We start from the raw sequence: 25,747 nt of genomic DNA on the forward strand, positions 1-25,747 counted from the left end.
AAACTTCATATAGCGTAAATTAAACAAGTTTCTAAATACACATCTTAAATAAGTTAAAATCATGTCGATTTCCTAACATAGTTTTAATTAAATGTTCACGTTGAAATAATTCTAAATTCAAAATTGACTTTTAAGTTAAAGTAATTCACTCGTTAAATATAAAAAAAAATATATATATACCAGGCATCATTACTAATTTACTTTTAAAATAAAAATATTCAAACATAAATTACTTCGCTTCAAAATCAACTTTAATAAAAAAAAATTACAAAATAAATTCCATTCAAAAACCAATTTTGTAAAGCCTAAACACACTAAACTGAAGTAGTACATCCTACGTCAAAATCACTAATATTTTGTCTCTGTGAGAAGCGTTCCATGAGTTTCTCAGCACGTTTCTTCTCTTCTAACATGCTCTTGGACTCAAGCTCTCCAACCAATCGCTTGAGCGTGGTGTCCTTGGGAATCAATCCCTGCAAGACCATTTCCTCGACGAACTCCAAAGCATCCTCTAGTTTCCCGCTGCTACACAAACCATTTACCAAGAGCGTGTAAGTCGCCAGATCAGGGCCAACATCGTTTTTGAACATGTGATCCAACAAAAACTTGAGCACCTTCATTCTCTTCTTCTTGCAGCACATCTTGAGTAATGGATGATAAGTCTCCACATTCGGCCTGCACGACCCCTCTTCCATTTCCTTAAGCAACCTGAGAGCAGTCTCTTCCAGCGAGTGTGCACAAGCAACGGAAATCATACTGTTGTAGGTCAACACATCTCTCCCAACCCCTTGCTTAGGCATATCCTCAAACACATCGCATGCATCCTTTAACCTCCCAGCTCTGCCAAGAATCACTATCAATCCGCTGTAAAACGCTGCGTCAGCCACACACCCATCACTCTTCATTTTCTCATAAACCTCCAAAGCCTCACTCAGTTGCCCCGCCTTCCCCATAGCCAGCATCACAATGGTGTAACTCACAGCATTAGGGGTGCACCCATTTCCCCTCATCTCCTCCAAAACTTCATCCACCTTGCGGAAATCCTTCTCGCGGCAATATGCTTCGATGAAATTGGTGTAAGAGAATACATCAGGCTCAAACCCATGTTCCTTCATATCCTTCATCACTTCCCTTGCAATTGTAAAGTGCCTAGCTTTGCACCACCCATGCATCAAAACATTGAAGGAATGAGAGCTCAAAGGAATCCAACTCTTGAACTCCAAAAAAACACTGTCGGCATCTTCAACACTGTCTCCTTTCACCAACGCATCCATGAGCATGTTCAACGCCGCGGTGTCCTTCTTGACGCCAAACTCCTCCATTCTTCGAAATGCGTGTATAGCATCTTTATGCTTGCGAGCCTTGGCAAACCTCCTAATTACCTTAGCCATCGTATCAAATGTGACATACCCTTCAAGTTTTGACATTTCCTCCACCAAGTCCCACATAGTATCAAAGATTCTGCACTTTCCCAAGATGTCAACCATTAAATTGTACTCTTGGGGAGAATGCCGATAACCTGTTTGTGATTTTGCCCAAGTGAAAAAACCCAAAGCTGAGACCCAATCGTTGGTGAATCTCTTGAGAACCTGAGACACCAAAGTGGTTGATGGCTGAAAAGCGAGTCCATGGAGTGCTGCAGCAACTGACTCGGGAGAAGAGTGGCGTTTCTTGAGAAGTTTGGTTATTGGTTCGATGGGGTCGAGGTTTTTTTGGTTGGGGAATTTGGGCTTGGTGGTGAGGATGTGGGTGTCCACCCAATGAGCGACGGAAGGGATAACGAAGTTGTCGTCGGAGTCCGCGTCTGGAGAGATGGGGGTGTCGGAGAACTTCAGCCACGGCGGAAGCTCCGGCGACTCCGCCATGGTGCAGAGAGGGTTTCCGTAAAGGGAGGCATTGACGGCGGCGATTCTTGAGTGAGGGAAGAGGTTAAGGATTCGGAACTTTGAGAGCATTTTTTTTTTCAGGAAGTGAGGCCAAGGTTGCTTAAGTTAAGACTCATCATCACTTCTATTTATATAATAACAGGATGAAAATAGTGTGTATAATTATTTTTAAAAAAATATAATAAAAAAATTATATCTAAAGAATATAATATTTTAATAAAAAATAAAGATTAAAAGTAATTATTTATTTCAGATATTTCTTTTATAACATGTATAAATTATTTTTTTTTTTATCTTTTCTTTTTATGATTAAGTCATTTTTATGTAAAGAAATATTAAGTGTTGTGAATATTTAATAAGATTTATATTTCATCTTATTAGTATTATTTTATTTTTAATTATTAAATAAATATTAAGTGTTATAAATATTTAAAGTAATTTTTATAATATGTTATTATTATGATAATATTTTCTCTATTGATGTTGTAACCTCTTAAAGTCATTTTTTTAAAATTCATATTTTGAGGTTAATTATTTTATTTTGAATCATATTTTATTCTTAATTATATTCTTTATAATATATATTAGATAGAATATTTATTATTGATGTGATTGTAAATTTTATTTAAATATAGTTGATCTTGGAGACAATTTAGAAAATAAATTATAATAATATTTTTATAAAGATCTAAAAGACACCGTTAAATAAATAAATTTTAAGAATATTTTTCTTTACTAAAAGTGAGAAAATGGTGCAAGATGAAAATGAGAGAATAATTTTTAATATTGGAAGTGAGAAAATAATACAAAAAAAAAATAATTCACCACAAGTGAGAATAAAATTATCCTAAAAATGAAAAATGATAGATTAAGTAACAAATACGATAGAAGTATATTACATTATGTTTGATCAATCAATATGAATAGAGTAACATTGAGAGCGAAATAATTTTGTCTAATTGTCTATATGATTTCCTAAAAAGATTATAAGTATCTTTACATTTATGATTTAATATTATTAATGATTAAATTGATTAAAATAATTGACTTGTTATGTGATTAAACTCTTGTGTTGTGTTATTAAACTAAAAAGCTTGGTTTCAATCAATTAATAAAATTGACATCGATGATATATGTTTTTATAACGTTATATGTATATTATTTTAAATTAATGGAGGCCAACGTGTATCAACCAGAATCATATGATTGTGATCTTTATAAAAATAATATGATCTAATAAGAATATGATTAATTTTTATTTATTTTTTTTAGATACAACATTTATAGGGAGAATAATTTTCTTAACTTTCTACATTATTTATTTTTTCTTAAAAGTCAACCAATGACATAAATATTTTTTTTTTATTAAATAATCTTTAAATTATTTTTATCTTTTTTGTTATTAATCATATAGTAAAAAGTCTAAATTAAATTTTTTTTATTAAATAAATCATGTTAGATTTTAAATAAGTTAGATGATATATTATTATTTAAGAAATGAGCTATTTAATCATAAAATCAAGAAAAGTTATTAAATAAAGGGTGAAGTTAAGTGACTTTTTATATTTTTGAATAATTTTTTAAAAATATATTAAAAAAAAAGTGTTAGAAGTAGCTTTGTACTATGCGGTGAAAGTGAAAAGAGTAGTGAAGTGCGGTGCGTGAGGGTTTGGTTGGAACCAACCTCCATCAGTAATCATTTCGATTCCATTTGGGTACACTTGTGTTTCAATTCTAGGGTTTTTCTTTCACTCACACTTCAATTTCAATTAGTTGACTTGAGCAGGAACAGCGATGAAGAGGCCATTTTCATGGGATAATCAAATTGATGTCTCTTCTTCCTCAAATTCCAGTAACACTTTTCGTCCTAATCCTCCAACTATCCCTAAGGCCCCCATACATATCACTTCCCAAGGCAATTCATACATTTCAATTTCAATTTCACTTTAATTAATTACTTGGAAATCTTATGCATTGCCTCCACAGGAATTCATAATACCTACTTGTTTTAGTACAGATTTCTGTTTTATTCCAAGATGTTGCTTTTATGCATATATGTAGTCTGTGGCAAAGGCAAATCATCAGGGTCGGATTTGTAATGAGAGTTTCGGATAGATGCATGCAGATTTAGGTTTCATCCTCATTGTCATTGTTGCAATATTTTCTACCGATAAGAAAAACAAATTATAGTCAGAGGCGTGAGTGGTGATTTATTGAAAATTATAGGCATCTAACCTGCTATGTTCTAACTGATGTTAAAGGGTAAATGGTCAGAATTTTGAACCATATATGTGATTTATTGTTCTGTTTTAAAGCATGTTATTGCTTTCTTATTCGATGTAAATTATTAGTGAGATCCTTTTTCTTTTTGTTGTATTTTGTTTCTTTGTTCAAAATACTTATGTTGCCAGTTGCTTTCAAGCATATCATCTAAGAGAATACAGATAGAAAGAAATTTCATTTCTAGTCACAGATAAAATGGAAGACCTTTGTAACATTTTAAAAGCTTATTGTTTTCACCCTGAACTTCTTGGTATTTTGGTTTCTAGATATCCTTTTACTTAATCTTAGGCTTTTTGCCATTCTGATTTCTGATGCATACACTTGCTTCTTGTATGCAGATGCATTCATCAAACGGGCAGAAATGTATCAGGATTACATGAAGCAGATTCCAATCCCAAGTCATCGAGGCTCTGTGATCCCATTTACCTCATGGATGGGATTGGGCAGATCCATTAAGCAGTTATACGGACAGCCTCTTCATTACCTCACAAATATTCTCCTCAAGCAGTGGGACCAGTTGAGAATTGGCAGTGAGGATGAATATAAGCCCTTGGACAACATGATTCATCCATGCAAAGCTGAAGCCACCATCTGGCTCGTTGAAGAAATCCATCGCCAAACGTCATCGCCTTTTCATATTGCTAGTCTGTGGCAGGTGGATCCAATGTACAATGGTTTTATTGATTCCATTTTCCCAACATTAGTACACACATCATGAAGTTAGTTAGTTTAGAGGCTTTGTACTGTATCCTGCATCTGCAAATAGTTTCAGCTATGTTTTCCTTTGGGTAAAGCAAAATTGAACAACTTTTTTGATACTTTTCTTGTTACCCTTTTTTGGTTTTGACTTTTTGACTGTTTTCCGTTTTATACATGGCTGCATCTCAGTATGTGTCCCAGGAGGCCAGGACACAGGATATTCCATTCCTAGTAAAAAATCCTGGCCTGAAGATTACATGATCCATCCCACTTTTTTGTTTTGAATTTTCGTCACAGGATCACTGCAAGCCCCTGTTTACACATTTTTAATAGCGTTGAACAAAAGAAACCCATATACTTCCCTCCTTGCATGCCGAATTTAAAATAGAAAGATATTATAATTTTGTTTGGATAATTTTTTTTTCTTCCATAAATTAGAAAGAAAAATGAAATAAGTTTATCTCACAAATTAAAATTAACTCATGCATAGGTTAAAATCAATTTTTAAAAAGACTAAATGATAGTGTTTTTCAAAAAGTGTCCATCAATTTGTTGTAGATGTGTAGTTATTTTAAAGAAGATAGTTTTCTTATTTAATAACATAATTTTCTTATTTTGACACATTTTTTTCATCAATAGAGTTGAACAGATCCATAATTTAAAACAAAAATTAAGTCCTTTGATTTCTGCCCATGCTTTTGGAATATCTATTTCACGTGTGATTCATGTATTGTTCGGTGTTTTCCCCTTCTGTTAAGTCCCACAAGCCCAATTGATAAATGTTTGGCTTAAATCGCTAAAAGAGTAAAGTTGATTTGTAAACCATAGGTAAGAAGATTCCTTTTAGTAAATTTATTACCAATAATCTTTACAAGAACAGAATCCTTCATTGAAAAAATGATACCTGTTATTGTCTCTAACTGTAATTTCCCTATTGTATAGTTTCGACACTAATTTTGCAAATGAATGACAATCAGAACACATTCGAAGATTTTTTACTACCCGAATGGGCATGCCTTGACCAGTAGTGATTAGTCCATAAGCCATGGCTAGTTTCTCACTATGTCTGCTGAGCAAATGCTCTTTCTCCTGCTCATCAACATCAAGTAAGACATTGGTTGTATCAGGAATATACCCTGCCTCGTTTAGCCTGCAGTTTATTTCCTGTAGCATTAATCCAATCTGTGTGTTCTCTGCGTGTGATTCATCACCAGAGATGAATTCATGAATCAATCCGTGAACCTCTATTAAGCTTGATCCAGGCACTTTCTGAACCCCCTTCTCCTTCATTTGCAACCTCACTCTTGCTACATCATTCCATTTTCCAGCTGATGCATATATGTTGGATAATAGCACATGAATCCCAACTCTTTCAGGGGCCAATTGTGTTAGCTTTTCAGCTGCATAATGTGCCAATTCAACATTTTTGTGTTTCCGACAAGCTGCTAGCAGGGATCCCCACACAACATCATTCGGTTGCATTGGCATACCCTGTATGAGATTGAGAGCTTCTTTCAACAGCCCAGCTCGACCAAGCAAATCAACCATACATCCATAGTGGACAATCTGAGGACTTATTCCGTGTGCCTTTTCCATTGACCCAAAAAGTTTCCTCCCTTCGTCCACAGAGCCACCATGGCTACAAGCTGTCAATAGTGCCACAAAAACAACATCATCTGGTTTCACCTTTTGCTTGAGCATCTCGTTGAAAAGCTCAATAGCCCCTTTTGTATTTCCCTCCATAGCCATAACTCCGATGGCAGCAGTCCAGGCAGATACATCCCGTTTTTCCATTCTTCTGAAAACATGCATAGCACTCGGAGGATCACCACACCTTGAAAACATGTCAACTAAAGCAGTGCCAAGCTGCAAGTCTATGTGAACATGATTTTTCTCAATGTAAGTATATACCCACTTGGCAAGATCAAGAGCTCCTAAGTATCCACAGGCAGAAGCAATACCCACCATTGTCACTCTATCTCCTTCAATCCCCTGGTTTTGCATATCTCTGAATAGCTCAATTGCTTCCTCAAACATGCTCGCTTGAACCAATGTCCCGATCATAGTGTTCCAAGATACAAGATCCCTTTCCAGCATCTCATCAAAGATTCTCCAAGCTAATTCCACGTCACCGTCTCTAACCAAACCTGCAATTAACGAATTCCAAGTCACCACCGTCTTGTTTGACATAAGCTCAAAAACTTTGCAAGCTGCTTCTCTTTTGCCACATTTCATGTACATGTCAATGATGGCATTGGAAATATTATCCCAACCTTCAAGTCCATTCCGTAAGACATAACCATGGGATGACTCCCCAACAGAAAGATCACCTAACTGTGCACAGGCTGCAATCGTAGATAACATGGTTACCTTATCCGGCCGTGGTCCTTTTCGCAGCATTTCGTTCAAAATTACTAGCACATCGCTGGGCCACCCATGGTGCACGTAATTTGACATGATAGTATTGAACATAACCAAATTCTTATCAGCACATTCATCAAAAATCCGCCTTGCAGCACATATATCCCCACATTTCATGTACATATCAACCAGTGCATTCACCATGAGTGTATTAAGCTCCACACCCAACTCTCTGATATAAGTGCATACTTTCTTACCCAATTCAAGATCCTTCAACTTGGCACAAGCAGATATAACGCAGACCATGGTGACCGGATTGGGCTCCACACCATCCTCAACCATCTGAAAGAAGAGAGAAACAGCCTCCTTTGCCAAGTCCCTCCCAGCATACCCATTGATCAAACTAGTCCAAGACACAACATTTCTCTCAAGCATTCTGTCAAACACCTTTCGTCCCAAGTCAACCTTCGCACACTCCGCATAAAAATGTATCAAAGAGTTACTAACAAAGATATCTCCCTCCAAACCCATCTTGACAACAGCCCCATGAACCTGCATACCCTCAGAAAGCGCCATAATCTTAGAGCATGCACTCAGCAAAAATGGGAAAGTGTACTTATCAGGCACAATACCCATCACCACCATCTTAACGTAGAGCAAGATTGCTTGATCACCTAACCCTGCTGAAGCATAACCTCTAATGAGACAGTTATACATGAACAAAGAGGCCATGTTTCCATCATCATCCTCAAAAGTATTTCGAGCATAGTCCAAGCTCTCATGGGTACCTATCTGAACACAAGCAGCAATAAGCTTGTTGAGGGCCTTGTGACACAACCCTTTCTTCATCATGTCACAGTGTAACTGCTTCAACTCCTTAAGGGTTTTGCAGTTTACAAGTAACTTAGGGGATGAGTTTGTGGTTATAGGTTTAGGTTCCTTCACGGTTTTGGGAACTAGAAGAACAGAACTAGGAAGAAGGGTGGTGGCCATGGCGTATCCGTAATTGGTGTGAGTTGCAGCACAAACTACACGACCATAATCTATCTGTTTCAACCTTTTAATATGTCATGTCTCCTGGATTTGTCTTTCATGTATACACATCATTAACAGTGCTATATTTTCGCATTACCGGATTTACCCTACATACAGCGAGAGTATTATTGGTTTAGTAATTTTTATAATTTTTTATTTACTTTTCGTATTGTATACAGTTCAAAAGAAATAATCCTATTTGTAAGATGTGAGAATCTAACATGTTTATATGTTTTGGTCATTATATCAATCATGATACAATATTAAACAATGTTATACTAAATAAGTGAGAGTATGACTTCACAATTTTATCCTAATTTATAAGATAACTCAAAAATTTCTATGAAATGAATTTTTAGAATCAATGACTGAAATATGGTTGTATTTTATAATTTTATATATGAAGTAATAATAATGAGATTTAAAATATTATAAATATTAGTATGTGAAATCAATTTTTTTTAGTTATTTTAACTTTGCTTGACAAAGCTTTATCATGAATATTAAAGAAAAACTATGACTATGAGTAATAATAATTAATTGAATCATTCTTCGGAGCCTCAAGAGAATATTAGGAATGAGATTTTGATTTCTTTTAATATGTTTGAGATATCACCATACAGTATTACAGATAAAATTAAATAGATAAGATGTCATAAATAAAGTTAGGAGAATGTCATTATCAAGAATTTATAATTACGTTTACAATAAGACTTTATTAGTCATAAATAAAATTAAGTGTCCTGTAAGTTAAGTAAATGTCATATAATATGTTTAGTCAGTAATGAGTTTTCTTCTCTATAAATTGAAGATTATATAAAAAATTAGTTTAGACAAATTTTAAATATAAATAACATTAATCAATATTGGGAGGGATAACCTAATCTGACTATATGTTTACTCATATTTTTGTATTTAGATGCAGAATATTAACCCTTAAAATAAATCAAAGTGAAATGTTGCTTATGAAGTATATGTTAATAATACTTACATGATGTATGCAATATATGGCACATATAAAAACAAAATTAATATTTAGGCATGCCGAATCCTATTTAGCATGAGAGAAAAAAAATGAAGAAAATATAGGTATAATAAGTAATATGATGTTATAACTAATAAGAACAGTAAAATAAATAAAAATGAGAAGTGTTGATGAAGTATTTTACATAAAATACTTAAAAATTACTACTCATAAAATATGCAACTACTACTTTTGCCTCTAAATGTCATACATTTTAAATAATTGACAAAGATTTAAAAAGTTAGTGTTAAATTCATTAATAATTTGTATCATTTTTCAAGATTACTTTTAGCATCATTGAAACTCTAAATCATGTTATTTTTACTTTATATATAAGAATGAGAGTAATAATTTCACATAATCAATTTTGGTTCTAAATTTGTAAAATCTCATCGTCTTTTTCACCAAATCTATATATTTGAATGACTTAAACATGTACCGCGTCTTTTTGGCTAGAATTCACCAAATCTCGAGACTTTTCCAACGAGAATTCACTTGGTCCCCACAAAAAACAGATAAAATTTCACGCCAAAACAGAATAACATTACTCTAGGTAGCCAGGAACAAGTAATAGTAATTAATAGTAATAGTAGGGGAAAGTTTGATTAAAGATTATAACCCATTCCATGCTCAAAAGAAACCAGTTTTGAGTACTAGATACAAATATGTAAGAAGCAATGAAGTCGCTCCTTTAGCCAAAATTTAAGAAATAAAATACAATTCCCTTCCTTTCTTGTCAGTCATTCTGGCCATCAGGAAAGGATGTTTGAGCTGTGAACTGGCAAAACAATAAAACACCAATTGCCAGTTGCAGAGTGCTTCACCTCATCTCTTGAGCACATTACATAAATAATAATGATGCATGTTGCGTTCAAGAATCAAGGACCACGGGTTGGAGCAAAACAAAAGCAACCTGAGTTCTGATCTTCAGGTATCATTCCACCACCTTTGCTTGTATCAAGTGCTTCCAGCATTCTCACCACATCTTCCATTTCTGGACGCTTGTTTGGATTCGCGTCCCAGCATTTCCTCATGATGTTCGCTAAGGCGCTTGGACAACACCGAGGAATGTCTGGTCGTAAATTCTGTGCAACAACACAAGCAGTGTGAGATCCATGCATCTATCATGGCCAACAACAGTAAATTAGGCAAACATTGCTATGAAAAAGTGTTGAACCCACCTGGCGAACAACCGCAGATGACACATCAGCAAAGCTTAGATCTGGATAAGGCATATCACAGCAGTAAATTTCCCACAAGCAAATGCCAAAGCTATAGACATCACATCTCCTGTTGTAAGGCTTACCATCCAGAACCTACATATAGTGTAATCCCAAGATTAAAGCTAATAACTGGAAGTGAAAATGTTTAGCAAATAACCCTGAATATATGCATACAAATAGTAATAGAAATGATGAGCCACAAGAATTGAGGGGTTTACATAATTTGTAAAAGGTCATACGTTCAAACATTTTTATTCCCATTGTACATACTATAATAGAAAGAATAAATTACACTCACATCCTATAAGTTTTCATGAAATTGCACGTAGATTCCATGCTTTTTCTATTCTTATATTGACTCTCTTAATTGTTTGAAAAAATACTACACAAGCATAGACATTAAACAAATCTCTTTTAATTGTTTGAAAAACATTACACTATGTGTCCTCCGGTAAAGGGGGTGCTATGCGCATTTTCCACAAAACCTTAAAAGATGTCGGTGTAATTTACTCTAAAAGAAAAGGAACAGTGTCATGCAAGTAACTTGTAAGTTGCAAGTTGTATTTGAAAACATAAAAAAGACAAATACGATAGGGAGGCAATCCCATGGAAACACCTACCTCTGGGGCCATATATCCAAGGGTTCCAGTTTCACCTGTCATGTCACTTGGATTCATAGCCTCAACCCGAGCAACTCCAAAATCAGCTATTTTTAGATTCCGACTATTATCTAGTAACATATTCTCTGTTTTAACATCACGATGAACGATCTTCTTCGAATGTAGATAACTAAGACTGCATATTGGGGAAAACAAATGATCTACATTAGTAAAAGATATGCAGTTTGTAATTGCAGAGATGATAAAAATGGGACATACCCCCTAGCAAGGTCCAAAGCCAGCTGAATCACAATCTTATAAGCAAGTTTCCTCCTCCTACTTTTAATCAAATATTGCTTTAGTGTCCCACCAGAGACAAACTCCACAATAACACAGCATGCCTTGGAAGGAAGGGACTCTTCAGCCGGATTTGAAGGGTTTTTAGAGGGAATCTTAAGATTTGAAGTACCCATTGAAGCTCCAACAAACTGTTGCAATAATGAATACAAAACAACTACTAATCTGAAAAGTTATTTATCAAAACAAAATTGCTTTGCAGAACTGTGAATTTAGTTCATATCTGATATCTCCTCTTAAACAGGTAACAAATACCGAAATCTAAGCATGCAGAATATAGCAGTGTGTGCTATCAGTAGATGTGGCTTCTTTCTTTAACTTTGTTAAGCATCAAGTAGTAGTAATTAATTTAAATAAATGAAATTGAAGACTATGAGTTTTTACTTTTGTCACATTTGGATGGTCAAGTTTCTGCCAGACAGCAACCTCCTGCCTAAACGATGCACGTAAAGCAGCGGCTTCAGCAGGAGTAGCTACACCATCCTCACCCCAGTCCAACACTTTCACTATAAAATTCAAGATGACAACCCAAAGGGATAATAGAATTAGTATACTGCTATATTTCCCCTACCACAAATTTATTATACACATTTATAAAAATATAGTTTGACATAGAGTGAATATGAGGAGTAAATAATCTAAAAATCCACTTCTTTTTTAAAATTCTAAAAGCTTTAGTTTTATTCGGTAGCCAGCAAAGTGACTTTAAAACGCATCATCTCAACATTTAACTTCATTGCTAAAAAACAAGGTGTCATTAGACCAACATAGAACCACATGGAGAAAAAAATAGCAAAACATTGCCTATTCTCTCTATGACAAAATTTCAATGCTAACTCAAATCACAAGAGAAGGACATCACAAGACATGAGTTACTCTTATTGAACACTACGCTGAGGCCACGTTCTCTTACTCCCATCATCATCAAACTCAGGCAAAGATTTAAATAATAATATTATAGCAAAACCCATATGATTGATTAAAGAAAGCATGTTTGGATTCTCATCAATGATCCACGTTCCTTCAAATGTTCACACCAAAAGCAATTAATAGTTGCTTCTCTTATCCACGTTTGAGGTTTGTGGAGGAGAATCCAAACACGTTCTAAACTCCACTACAACCATCCAATTGAGGTAGAAAGAATGCAGAACGTTCGAGTATTTAAAGAATAACATATTCAATCTCTTTTCACAATTTTTTTTTTAAGGGAAACACAAGATATAAAATAAATAAAGTTGAAATACCTGCAACGTCTAGAGTATCATATGTGCCCCTGTATACAGTACCATAGGCCCCATGAGCCACAGCATATCGTAAATCCAATTTGGCCAAATCAACCTCCCACTCTTCTTTGGGGCGTTTCAACTCAGCACTCCTCGACCAAACCCTGCTCAAGTGCTTTTCCAGTTGGGCATCCAAACTCTTGAGATCAATCTTATCAGCTCTGAAAATCATGTCTTTGCTGCTCATGTTTCCAGCACCCTTCATCTTATGCAGAGCCCCTTCTGCTTCCAATAAAATCTTTGGTGTCCTACCACCCTCACCTTCCGAATCCATTTCTCAACACCCACAACTTCAAATCCCAAAATCAATTAGGACAGCCCCAACAGTGTAAAACCACCAAGAAAAAATTAATAAAAAAAAAATTAAATCTGATAGCAAAGGAACTGCCTTCTTCTGTATGTTATATTCTGTCTAGAAAATTGACTTTCTGTGATTCAAACCCAGAATTTTTTTCTGCCCAAAAATTTGTTTTTTATTGACTATCTTCCCTTGGGAAAATAGTACCGTAAGGAATAAAGAAAAGCAGAGCTATCAGAAAACGACCCAGTTCGCACTATTCGACGACCAAGACCAACGAACCAGAAAAAATCATTTTTTTTATGGTGCAAAAAGAAAAAAAGAAAGGAAGAGGTATCAACCAATTTAAAGCACAAACCTTGAAAGCAGCAACCACGAAACGGGAAGCTGAAGCATCAAACGAAAGAAACAAAATGAGATTAGGAATTACGCTAAATAAGAGAAAAAGGCAGAGACGAAAAAATTGACTAATTTATATGGCCCAAAAAAAAGTGGGTGTTTGTTATTTTTTTTTATAAATTTTTTGCGTGTGTGGATACCTTTTTAGCTTTTGTAAGAATCAAAGGCTTTTGGGTTTTGATGCAATGAGCATTGCGGAGGTTGTCATGACCAATTGGGAGATGCCAACAGCAGGAACCTGATCCCAACAATTCATCGCTCTAATCAAACCCGCTTCCAAACGGTAGAAGAGCAAAAGGAGCGATTTTGAAGGGTAAAGCCACAAAACAGCAAAAGAAAACAGAAGGACCAAATAAACAGAAAAACAGCGGTGATGATCGCAGAAAGAAGCGCGCGTGTTCCCTAAAATGTGGTGAAGGAGAGAGAATGTTTCAAAATAGGTGGAACAGAACAACAACCATCATGCTTCCCTTCTTTCACTTCCTTTCATCATTCTTTTAACTCTTCACGACAATGTCTTTTCTCATTCTCATTATTCGCTTACAAAGGACACGTTTCATTCCTAATCTTTCATGCCCTTTTTCTCATTAATCTCTCCCATTTTACATTCTACCTAACACAAGGACAAATATGTCGTACAATCTTTTCATTACCATCAATTTTTGTCTCATAAATCCATAAGACGGGAAAATATCTTTTTTTTTTTTATTTCTTTCTTTCTTAATTTCTTATTATTATTTCCTTAAAACTATACTTATGAAGATTCAGATTCTGAGAATCTTAACTCCAATACCAGGATAATAATAATAATAATAACAGAATCTGTTTCATTACAACAAAATCGCTTTACTTTAGAAGAGTGTTTAATATTACATTTTTTTTTATTAAAAGTTACAAATATAATAGCCATTTTTTAACATTTTATTTATTTATTTAATATAAAAGGCAATCAAATGAAAAAATATAATTGAAGAAATGATAGCAAATAGAAATTTTTATTCAAACAAAAAATCCTGCATTACTTAGATACTCTTTCAAATAAACACGAAAAAAACTATTTACATTTTTTGAATATACTTTTTAAACATAATATGTTAATCTCAATTCTCATCTAATAAGTTTCACTCATATTTTTTTTTTATCGTTTTTAATAAATTTGACTAGTAATAAAAAAAATTAAAAAGATGTTAAATACTGTGATACTGATTTACCACTAATCCTAAAATAATAATAATAATAATAATAATAGTAATAATATATGAAATTAAACCACAACCTAGACAACAGAAATGACTTTTTTTTTTAAAGAAAATGTTAGTTATTAATATATTATGGATTCGAACAAACATCACCTTATTAATCCAGCACTTATACCCCTCTCCAAAACAATATTTACTTTGTTATGAAATTAGAAAACTAAAAGTAATTAATAAGTCATTTATTCGAGTAAAATAAATTCATTTTCTTAAGATTTGAAATTTATTTCTTATAGACAAAAAAAAGTAATTAAAAATAAAGAATATAGTAAAAATAATCGGCTAAATTATCTAATAGAAGTTAATCATTAATAAAATTAGTTGATATTTTACATGATTATCATTTAAAATTAATTTTTTTCTATAATTTTGCTTACTTGAATAAATTTTAAGAAAAAGTAAAAAAAAAAAAAGGAAAAGTAAAGATTTTTTTCCTTTTTTTTTTTTTTTTTTCCAAGTGCATATACCTACTGCTGAAGCAAGGGAGAAAAGTCAGAATAGGCGTCAATTATTATTTATTAGCTTAGCAACACACCAACAAACATAATGAATATTAAACCATAAATAATATAAATTCTTGAGCTCAATGATTGTGAGGCCTTCATCAGGTTTATTTAATTAAAGATATTGTTTGCTCCAGACTTAAATTGACCCAGTTAGCTGCTTCTGCTTCAGATTTCTTATTCTAATTTAGTCTCTTTCATTTCATGCATTCTTACCCTTCCTCTCCTCTAATTAATATTTCTTTCCTTTGACCTTACTTTAAAATATTACAATCAGAATAATAACATCGTCATCCACTCACCATGACATCATCACACACAATCTTTCAATTTCTTTTTAATTTTATTTTCCAAAAACAAGGTATATCCCACGGCTAAAAGCCATATGAACCAATCACGTGAATAAATATATTATCAACTATTGAGATATAAAATAAGAAAAAAAATAATAACTTATAAAATACACGTATAGTCCAATGTCAGACAGGCTTTTTAGGTGATGACTAAAAACAAAACTGTGAGGGCTTAATTCCAAAGCGGACAATATCTCATCATAATAAAGAAGTAACCATTTTGATAAAGTGGTGAAGAAGTAAAAATAGTATGTTAGGTTGAGTAAAATTTTATTAATTTATAATGAATAAATTATGTAAATAAATTTGATATTATATCTTAATTCAAAATCTTAAAATATTAGATTGATGAGTTTTTTTTTAAAATTTTTTATTACTTATATCACTTATCATGTCTAATTTTATTTAATATGAGTCTCTCATAACTATTCTCCCCATTCGTGATGAAGTCACTTATATGATTCATTAAATACAATCCAACTCAAACAGGATATACGACTTTGAAATTCGACAATAATGAAATGAGTGCGTCAATTAGCATGCTTTGGTGTGTCTATTTGTTAATTAAGTCAACATGGTTTAATTGTCCATTTATTAAATTATAGTATAATGGCAATTGACTAAGTATTTGGAGATATATATGATAACAAAATATGGGTTATACGGAATATTATAATCCAACTTTTTTTCTTTTGTCAACGACTAGCCTAATTCCGGTTGCGAAGAAATATGGGTTATCAGTGTCAAATTTTCCTTGCCTTTTTCTTTACTTTTAAGAAGGAAAAAAGAGAGAATAATATGTGGTATAAATAATTTTATATTACTATACACCTTGTACCATTTTAATTTACATTAAACTATAATTTTAATGTAAAACATAAAAGTGATCATGATAAAATAAACTTTATTTTTATTGTATTTTAATTTAATAGTATGAGATTTGGTTATGAAACCTTGCGACGCTACGCGTCTCCCAGTTCGAAAGTTAGAATATAGAAAACTTGTGATCATTGGTACGTACAAGGAAAGAACATTTGGAAAGTCAAGAAAATTATAAAGAACAGTATTTACATCAGCAAATGGTTTTCAGAATCTGCTGGAGAGTGGAGACGCAACACCCCATAACCATAATCATAATATTCTGCATATAAATTCTCATAATCACAAAAGGACTATACCAAGGAATATTATTATATACCAAAATAAAAAAGGAAAGAATATTGTTAATTATTTCTGTTTCAAACAAAATCATACATTTCATCATTATGCACATTTATAAAACATTTTATTTTTTTAGTATTCTTCTGTTTTTACTTATCTCTATAAATTAAAAATAATTATGTTTTCTTCACGACACCCTCATTATTATTATTTTTTTAATTTTTGCGTGTCGCGGATTTGATGAAATTAATTTTCTGTTGTGTATTTTAACTTAATTTTATCAAGATACATGATGAAATCTAACATTCCTTATATATTTTGACTAATTTTGGTCAAATTACACAATAAAATCTAGTTTCTTTCGAGAATAATTTTTTTATTAAAAAAATGTGAAACAGTGTGGAGATCAAATATGGGCCTTTGTTATCTGGCGTTAGGCCCATGTCCAGTAAAATAAGCACAAACATTTATTCTGAACTCTAACGCTACGTTTGTCTCATCTGAGCCTAAAGTGGTCCAAATTGAGTTATATGCGTCAAATGGCCCACTCCAATGTGCCAGTAACTTATTTGGACTGAAAAAAAAAAAAAAGATGTCAGAAACTTATAGATAGGTCCTGATGTTGTAAAAAAAATAATAATCAGAAGGAAAAAAAGCAGTACGCAACAGCATCCCATATACTGTGTAATAAAATATATTTGAATATTCCTTTAAATGCATTGGAGTGATAAAATGCAACATTTTCTAAATGAAGAATGGACAAATTAAATCTTGTACTTTGTACTGTCAAAGAGAAATCTATTGGATTCTGCAACGAATAAGGCTATCTGAGAAAGTTCATTAGCAACGTGACATGCAGGAAAAAAGACTACTCATTTGGATTCACACAAGCCATGTTGTGATTTTTTCTTCTTCTTTATTTCGGAATTCTGACATTTTCCTCTGTTCTCTAGTATCCACTTTTACTTTTGGTTTTGGCTATTTGGAACTTCCAAAGTGATGCCTTTTGGTGTTTTGGTAGACTTTACCTTATTAGATATTAGTTATTACTATTTACTATTTACAATTTACCATGTTTTAATTCAAATATAAGTTTTTTTTCTTTACTTATTTTTCCTCCATTCAAACAAACGAATGGAAAGAATTTAACTTAAATACATTGGTCGTATACATGTTGTTCTTATTAAAAATATTATTAATTCTAAAAACAGTCTTTGAGAGATATTCTCCACAGATTTTCCATTTATAGCACTATTTTTCCTCGACATATATTCATGGTTGGCTTCCAGGATATTCACTGATCTAGTTTGACTTTGAAGGATTCAAAGTCATACTAAGAGTAAAACTGTGTTTGAGGGATTTGATTTGACCACTTTTGTATATTTAGCCACTCATTAACGGTTGAACCGACTATGTAGCCCTTTGGATTATCCACAACCTCCCTTATTGCAATTGGCAAGTGTCACTTTTGGTAAGGTTCTGTTTTGTGGTCACAAATATTAATACATAAATATCCCACCACGTGGTTACTTCTGCGACCCTTTCTTCTCTTATATAAATGGATTCTCATGGAGGACATTATGACTAACAAATTCAAATTACAACATCATTTGTATCTTTGTTTCGGTTCTACAAAAACAAAATGGCTTTCAGGGCAGCGGTAAAGCCTTTTCCCCATTTTGATCATGATTATGTCACATTCTTACATAATAATTAATCTTGCTCTTGTTCTTATAGAAAACAAAATATATGTTAATGGACATAAAAATCATTGTCAATGGATTCTGTTTTATCGATGAATGTGATTGGAACAAGAAAAAAAATAAAATCTTGTATAATAATTGGTTTGATACACATGCAGAAAAATGTGCGATTGATCACACAGCTGGCTCAGTTTGGATCAGGAAGGCGATCATTTACTTCTCCCACCCTTCCAAAGTTGAAGCCTATGTCCACAACCATAGATGCTGCTAACCATACTCACAGGTGTGCCACCTCAAGCAACATAATTTCCCATTATTATTTTATCATTATAAAAACTTTACTAAGATAATTATTATAAAATTTTATATTAACTTATTAGGTATGATAACTTTTTATTGGTTGACTATGTAAAATTACTTTATATGAATCGGAAATAGTGTGTTTAATTAAGGTTTGTGATGGTATAGGATGACACTGAAGGCAGAGCTTGCACCAGTGTACATAGTGTGTGGAATGGTGGGTGTAGCTGTGGCAATTGGATCACACACTGCGTTTCAACAACTGGCACGTTCTCCAACTGTTCATATCAACAAGAAAAGAAGAGAATCAATGCCAGAGGTGTCTGATCCTGATCGCACCATCAACTCTGCTAGCAAATTCATTGATGGTTCTTTCTTAAGGAAGATGTCTCAAATTCAGGAAACCAATCCCACACTCCACGATCCTGTCCACCCTAATCCTTTCACCCGGTAAATATATACATCTTCATTAATCTTTTACTCAGACATTAATATCATCAAGTATCATTTGTCAAGACCAACAACGCTTAACATAAATTGTAACCACTTGTATTTCATATTCAAGCACTATAAAGTTTGAATCTATCTTATTATATATAACTCATGATTCTGATAAAAATCAGTCATTACTTTATGAACGATACTTTAGAGTTGGTATCAATATTATGGATAAAAAAACAAAAAATAGTATTATTGGACATGAAAACAAATCTAAAAACATTGTATTTGTGATGCATGCAAGTTTATGTTTATTATAGGGCTTGTTTTATATATTTACGAGTTAAGAAAGAGTAATGAAGGTGCATGGTTAACTTGTTGCAGTCCTAGAACCGCGGAGACATTGAAGACAGTGGGCATTGAGCCTAGCACCAGCAGGCGTTGAAATGCTTTTCCGTTATCAAAAGTGGTGGTTGATTGAGTGGTGCTTCCATCTTTAATTTTCAGTATTTGAAAACGTAAGATGAGAAGGTGTGGAGATATATATAATATATAATATATAATATATAGTATTTTTGTAATTTTGCATTTGAGTAAGGTTTGTAAATAAGGCGTGCAATCCTTCAGTTCATCACTCTTGGCTGAGACTTAGAAGAAAAATGAGACGCTGCTTGAGTTCTCTTTATCTTCTAGCGGCTTTGTGTATTAATTGTGTCGTGTATATATCTATAATATATATATGTAAATAACTTCTTAAATAAATTAAAGCCACCACAGCATTTGTAAATTCAACCTCAAGTTTCTCATGCATGAGTATCATTACAAGGTTATTATTTTTATTATTTTATATAGGCTATATAAATACTTTTGGTCATATATCTTAGTTTTTAGATTTATTTTTATTTTTTATTTTTTAAAATGTTTAAATTAAAATTGATATTCACTAATTTTAATTAGTAGTATTTAAAAATAACAAGAAAACGATATTAATACAAGACGCGTCACATATGACTTAATGAAGAGAAGAATCATTCTTAAAAAGTGTTCTTCATCACAATTCAAAAATAAATAATCATATTTATTATTGTCTTTATTCTAAATTTGAGCTCTTTCATTATTCTTGTCCTCAAATGAAAAGCTCTTCCATGTGAAGTTAGAGTTCATAGATTTAAAGTTGACATATTCATTAAATCTTACAATAAAAATGTTAAGAGTTTCACATTAATCAGTAAAATAAATAACTTGATGTGGTATTAAGTATGAAAAATTTTCACTTAATGAACTAGTTTTTTTTTTATATAAAAAATTTGTTCTTGTGCTTAATTTCTAACATTTTTATTTCTCTCTTTTCCTGCATCCCTTACCAAACATAAAATATTTAGCCACTCTCTTCTAGTTATTCTCTCAGTTATGTATTTCCTATTAAATCGATATAAATGAAACAAAAAGTCCAAACAAAAAAATTGACTAAACAAAAAACACTAATGAGAAATTATGATTAAAAACGGGTAACTGGTAAATAGTGTGATTCCGATATATTTGCATGTACAGTGTGTACATAAAACTATAGTCTATAACTATTGTTTGTATGCTTGGTTTATAAATATGTGTTTGTATTACTATTTTAAAGAAGATGAATAGTCATACATGTCTAATACACAAATGTGAAAATAAATTTTTTTTTTCTACTTGATCTTTACTCTATGTTATGTGTTTTGTTTTCTATGTATGAATGTTTGAATTTTTGTGTCATCTCCAATACTAACCAGGCAGGACAGGATTGGTAATGTTAGCATGTGATCAATATCTCCATAAAAATTAGGATATTATGCCTTCTATTGAGGAATTAAAACTTTGATTAAGGAATATATCTATATTAAAAAAAATAAAAATACATTAAAAAAATATTAAAGAGAGTAAGAGGTATATAAATGCGGCTGGCACACACGTTATGTAAGAACATATGTGCCGGGGCTTTGTTAATTGATTCAAACGGAAAATATAATAACAAAATGGCTATATTTATATATAAAATAAAATAAAATTGGTGGTTATATAATAATTTGCAAATATATCCTTATCAATAAGTTGCACATTTAAAATTTTTTATTCTAGGTTCATATGTAACCAGGAAAAACATTTGAATCTACGTACTAAAGCAAAAGTGTATCATTAATCTACTTTGGACCACTTTTTTTATTAGTCATTATCTGATTTTACAATTCTTTATTTAGATAGATTTTGTGATTTATTTGAATCTATCGGGTTCACAAAATTTTCGATTCAACAAGCTGATTTTGTCTAATTTCCAAAATACAACTATAACTATATATCGATCTTGACTCTAAATACTGTTAATAGTTTTTTGATTTTTCACTTACAAATGTTTATCAAGTTTACATCCACATGAAGAGGAAATATTTTCAGCCCGAAAAAGAAATTAAAATAGAGAGAAATCAACAAGTGGACAACCTAATTGATGGACAAAATTCGCAGTTTCTTTGGATGGCCATGCCCATGTAAGAAACTTCCTCCAGAAATGTATACAAAGTCAAACAAAAGTACCCAAAAGCAATTAAACAAAAAAAACCCTTGAGTTAAACATCAACTAGCATTATCTGCACATAATTTAGAGGGATGGGGGTGTCGCATATGAATATATATATATGTATAATATTCCTTCTGACACCACAAATAGATTATCAGTGTGTTTGTCTGGGACCTTGATATTTGATCTTCCTTCCATTTTTTATTAAAGACTTTTGGTCTTTGCTTTGGACATATCCATGCAGCAAACAGCATCCACGAATTAAGAACTAAACAAACAAACTACCCCCATATCTATAAACTGTTTTTTTTTTTTTTCCTTAATAAAAAAATCCAGAAAATCCCCGACACCCTCCTTCCCTCACCAGTGCCTCAAATGCTTTGATGGCTGATTCACTATTATACGATTATTTTTAAAATATATTATTTAAGTGAGATTATTATAAAATGATTTACAGACCGGTTACAATACAGTTCTTTTGAACTATAACGATTCAAGTGTCACATTTTTTTAAATAAATCATAAAAGTCATAAAACAAAGCTTATTACAGCTAATAGCGACTCAATTTAATTAAGTTGTCAAGGGTATAATAATAAAGTGTGACTTATTTTTATTTTTTTAGTCGTTATAATCTATAACAATCCAAATAAAAAATATTTTAAAATTGTTATAGGCCATATTTTTTTCAATATTTAAAGAAATTGTTATGAACCATGATGACTTCATTTAAATTTTTATAAAAATAATTATTTAATTTTTAACATATAATATTTCAAAATAATTTAATTAATTTTTATATTTTTTAAGGTTAACACAGTTTCTTAAAAAAAAATTTTAATTTAATTTTTTCATATAAAAAATATAATTGAAAAAATATATATGCATAACGAATATAAATATAAATATACGATTATAGGTTAATGTTTTTATTTGAAGTGAAATAAAAATTTAACAAGTTATTAAATAAATAAAAATAATAAATAAATATTTTTAATATTTAAAAGGGTCGTTATGGTCATAACGACTTTATTTTAATTTTTTTTGGTAAAAAATTAATTTATTTAATTTTTTAACATATTAACATTTTTAAAAATTAATTTGTTTATACATTTATAAAGTAAAATATAAAATTAATTTTTTTTTTGTATGAATTTAATTTTACAGTATAAAAAATATCATTGAAAAAATATATGTATAACGAATATAAGTATAAATTTATGAATGTAGATTAAACTTTTTGTTTATTTGAATTGAATTAAAATTTTAACATATTAGTAAATAAATTAAAATAATAAATAAATAAATAAATTTTTTAATATTTAAAAGGGTCACTATGATGTTATGGGTCATAGCAACTTCATTTTAATTTTTTTTTTGTAAAAAAAGTTAATTAATTAATTTATTGACATTTTAGAATTGTTATTGGCTGTAGTAACTTAAACATATGGCTAACTTGAAACCACCATTTACAAAATGACATGTGACATAAAAATCACTATAACGCATAATGATTCTACAATAAACAACTTTAAAAATGTAAATAATTTTGAAATAATCTCATTTAAGTAATTAATTTCTAAAATAAGTTAATAATAATCAATCAACTTGTTTTGATTATTTATTCATTTATATGTAATTACAGGTTATTATTTTAGTAAGAATTAGATATATCAAATATAAAATTTATAAGATTAGAATCTATAAATATTTTGATAATGGATGACCTCATAAGGTGCTCAACAACATTTACTAAAATATATATATATTAATATTATTTTAGAATATAAATAAATTTAATTTTATCTTTAACTCAATTTTATAAATCTAATTTATAAAATAAGAATTATTGTTTTCTACATAGATATACATACACTATTTTAACTGATGTGTGACATCTGACAATAATATATATATATATATATATATATATATATATATATATATATTATATTATATTATGAAGGTAAAAGAATGTATTAGTGTTATATGCGAAAAAGGAAGTAGAATCCGTTGAATATGCTTGATTTGTCAGTTAAGTTATCTAAAAAGACCAAGAGCACATAATTAGTTGTGAGAATGTATAGAACAAAGTAAGAGATGCCCTTAAATTGGCAACAATATGGCACGTGACAGACAAGGTACGCATGTTACTGAAATAGTCAACAACATGATATGGAATTGGCAAAGGTTGGAAAAGACATAAACACCCTTACTCTTTCATAATTGCCATTAATTATAGAGTATTTCTTTGTTACTTGCATTGAAGAGCGCAGGATAAATCACGTGAGGAACACCAATGTATGGCTTATAGAGGGACCACCTCTAAATTGCACCCAATCTTCGGGAAAGAGGAAACGGTGGATATTGGGAGCAGAAAGATAAGCCAATCGCATGCATAAATCATGAACATCTTTATTTTTCACCTCTATCTCTCATAAATGTACATTTTATGAACTTTTGTGCACAGACCCTACATTTGTACACTGACTTCGGGTGGTTTAGATTTCTATTATCCGGTCATTATGATTTCACATAATGTTATTATTTTTCAGTAAGGTGTTACAGATTATAAAGAAGTATTGAACAATATTAAATTGTGTTCATAGAAGTAGATTAGTAGTTCTGTCTCTGGTTGTTCCTTTAGTTATATTAGTTAGTATTATAACTTGGGTTTGTGTTTCTCATAGGTTTTATTTTAGTTTTGAACTCTAATTATGTCTCTGTGTCTCTTGTAACGGGTTCGAGTACCCATTATACTCCCTCTAATTTAAATCTTTTTTGTCCACTGGTTGGGGCTGGTGGTGTAATGGTAATTTTCACAGCCCAATCAACTAGGTAAACCAACTATACATGCTCAACAGTCTTCAAGTTATAACAAGATTTCATTACTGAGTGAATTGTAAAAAAGAAAAGTTTGATGGGAACGGCCCAACCAACGCACATTAACGTCTTAGGTTAGTTGTCATCCTAAATCCTAATCAGAGGATATGAAATTCCGTGCATGGAAGTGCGTGTTAGTTATTATGGGATTGCGCTCTACGTTAGAGAATGTAGCCTCCTGTCCCTCATTCAGGTTGATTAGCGTACCATCTACGCGAGTCTTCACCACTTTCCCTGTGCCTCGCTTACACCAGACCACACCCTTTTCAAATTCGACGCGCGCTAAAACGCAATTTCCTCATACGGCGTTGCCTATTTTGCACTGCTCATAAAATTTAACGGCTACAGTTAGGTCAGATTCCAAATCCTTCTTTTTTCCTTCGTCTATCAAAACAAAATTACTGTACTTTAATTGGTTTAATGTACAATAAAATGATTTAATTAGTGTAATTTTCATAAACGCAAAACTGTAACAACTATTATTCCATTAACAGGTCAATCTTTTTAATCAAATTAATGGAATCAAACAGTCAATTATGAGGCTGAAACGTTTCCTACAAGGTTTGTAACATAAGTTGAAAATTAAAATCTGGGTTCGATTCATTTTTCTTGCCACTATTAAGGATATGAATGTTTTCTTTTAATACCAGAGTTAATTTGGAGCTTATTTAATCACAGTCTTCCCAATACATTGGAACTTGGAAATATACATACATATACTATCAGATCAGTAATAATTTATTTACAATAAATTTTTTTTTTTAAAACCAGAAAGAAAAGAAAAATAAAGTTACGGGATAAAATTAATAATTAATAATATGACATAGAGATAAATAGAAATTGTAAGTGAAAATAAAATTACTCATATTATTTATTATGGTTGGAATGTGATTTTGATTGTGGTACCTACCTTTTTCTCTTCACACAATCAAAGAAAATAAATTTCATTGTTTGATTTAATATTAGCAAAAGTTTGGTAAACATATTTATGAGCATCATCTGATGACTAGAAACAAAACATTGTATTGTGTGGTACAACTATAGAGAAAGTATTTTGGTGGAGTGTAACATATTTTTCTACGAAGTTTCTTTTTTTTGTCCATAAAATGAATGAAGGTTAAAATAAAAAAGGTTATGATCCGTATGAGTCTAAAGAA

At 31.5% G+C, this 25,747-nt stretch overlaps 5 protein-coding genes across 6 annotated transcripts; 2 read left to right on the plus strand and 3 right to left on the minus strand.

Moving 5' to 3' along the window:
- Nucleotides 1-189: 189 nt before the first annotated feature.
- LOC109810907 (Pentatricopeptide repeat (PPR) superfamily protein) lies at nt 190-1,998 on the minus strand. Its single transcript, XM_020374511.3, has one exon. The coding sequence runs from the start codon at nt 1,953-1,955 to the stop codon at nt 315-317; it is 1,641 nt and encodes a 546-aa protein (XP_020230100.1). The 5' UTR covers nt 1,956-1,998; the 3' UTR covers nt 190-314.
- A 1,505-nt stretch (nt 1,999-3,503) lies between these two features.
- On the plus strand, nt 3,504-4,987 carry RDM1 (RNA-DIRECTED DNA METHYLATION 1). 2 transcript variants are annotated; one of them, XM_020374559.3, is made up of 2 exons: nt 3,504-3,738; nt 4,508-4,987. In XM_020374559.3, exons 1-2 carry the CDS (start codon nt 3,681-3,683, stop codon nt 4,885-4,887), a joined length of 438 nt encoding a protein of 145 aa, XP_020230148.1. In that variant the 5' UTR covers nt 3,504-3,680; the 3' UTR covers nt 4,888-4,987. The 2 variants fall into 2 exon arrangements, with proteins under 2 accessions (XP_020230148.1, XP_020230147.1); XM_020374558.3 differs by having other exon boundaries at nt 3,509-3,801.
- A 691-nt stretch (nt 4,988-5,678) lies between these two features.
- On the minus strand, nt 5,679-8,404 carry LOC114916660 (LOW protein: PPR containing-like protein). Its single transcript, XM_029273873.2, has one exon. It carries the CDS (start codon nt 8,220-8,222, stop codon nt 5,724-5,726), a length of 2,499 nt encoding a protein of 832 aa, XP_029129706.1. The 5' UTR covers nt 8,223-8,404; the 3' UTR covers nt 5,679-5,723.
- Nucleotides 8,405-9,865: 1,461 nt separating this feature from the next.
- Nucleotides 9,866-14,003, minus strand: LOC109810902 (serine/threonine-protein kinase 54). Its single transcript, XM_029273875.2, has 8 exons — nt 13,588-14,003; nt 13,407-13,435; nt 12,712-13,040; nt 11,852-11,973; nt 11,390-11,598; nt 11,132-11,306; nt 10,470-10,604; nt 9,866-10,373 (listed from the first exon to the last, which is right to left on the minus strand). Exons 3-8 carry the CDS (start codon nt 13,022-13,024, stop codon nt 10,167-10,169), a joined length of 1,161 nt encoding a protein of 386 aa, XP_029129708.1. The 5' UTR covers nt 13,025-13,040; nt 13,407-13,435; nt 13,588-14,003; the 3' UTR covers nt 9,866-10,166.
- A 4,245-nt stretch (nt 14,004-18,248) lies between these two features.
- Nucleotides 18,249-19,991, plus strand: LOC109810836 (ribosome biogenesis NEP1-like protein). The gene is made up of 4 exons (XM_020374409.3): nt 18,249-18,380; nt 18,582-18,706; nt 18,892-19,173; nt 19,546-19,991. The coding sequence occupies exons 1-4, from the start codon at nt 18,363-18,365 to the stop codon at nt 19,604-19,606; spliced, it is 486 nt and encodes a 161-aa protein (XP_020229998.1). The 5' UTR covers nt 18,249-18,362; the 3' UTR covers nt 19,607-19,991.
- Nucleotides 19,992-25,747: the final 5,756 nt, after the last annotated feature.

Source organism: Cajanus cajan, chromosome 11, assembly GCF_000230855.2.
Source record: "Cajanus cajan strain Asha chromosome 11, NIPB_CcT2T_4, whole genome shotgun sequence".
Lineage (NCBI taxonomy): Eukaryota > Viridiplantae > Streptophyta > Magnoliopsida > Fabales > Fabaceae > Cajanus > Cajanus cajan.

Coding starts and splice junctions, on each gene's coding strand:
- LOC109810907 (XM_020374511.3), bottom strand. CDS start 1,955: ATGCTCTCAAAGTTCCGAATCCTTAACCTCTTCCCTCACTCAAGAATC.
- RDM1 (XM_020374558.3), top strand. CDS start 3,681: ATGAAGAGGCCATTTTCATGGGATAATCAAATTGATGTCTCTTCTTCC. Junction 3,802..4,507: donor CATACATATCACTTCCCAAG/GCAATTCATACA, acceptor TCTTGTATGCAG/ATGCATTCATCAAACGGGCA.
- LOC114916660 (XM_029273873.2), bottom strand. CDS start 8,222: ATGGCCACCACCCTTCTTCCTAGTTCTGTTCTTCTAGTTCCCAAAACC.
- LOC109810902 (XM_029273875.2), bottom strand. CDS start 13,024: ATGGATTCGGAAGGTGAGGGTGGTAGGACACCAAAGATTTTATTGGAA. Junction 11,307..11,389: donor GCTTTGGACCTTGCTAGGGG/GTATGTCCCATT, acceptor CCCAATATGCAG/TCTTAGTTATCTACATTCGA. Junction 10,605..11,131: donor TTGGATATATGGCCCCAGAG/GTAGGTGTTTCC, acceptor CACTATATGTAG/GTTCTGGATGGTAAGCCTTA.
- LOC109810836 (XM_020374409.3), top strand. Junction 18,707..18,891: donor GCTGCTAACCATACTCACAG/GTGTGCCACCTC, acceptor GTGATGGTATAG/GATGACACTGAAGGCAGAGC. Junction 19,174..19,545: donor CACCCTAATCCTTTCACCCG/GTAAATATATAC, acceptor AACTTGTTGCAG/TCCTAGAACCGCGGAGACAT.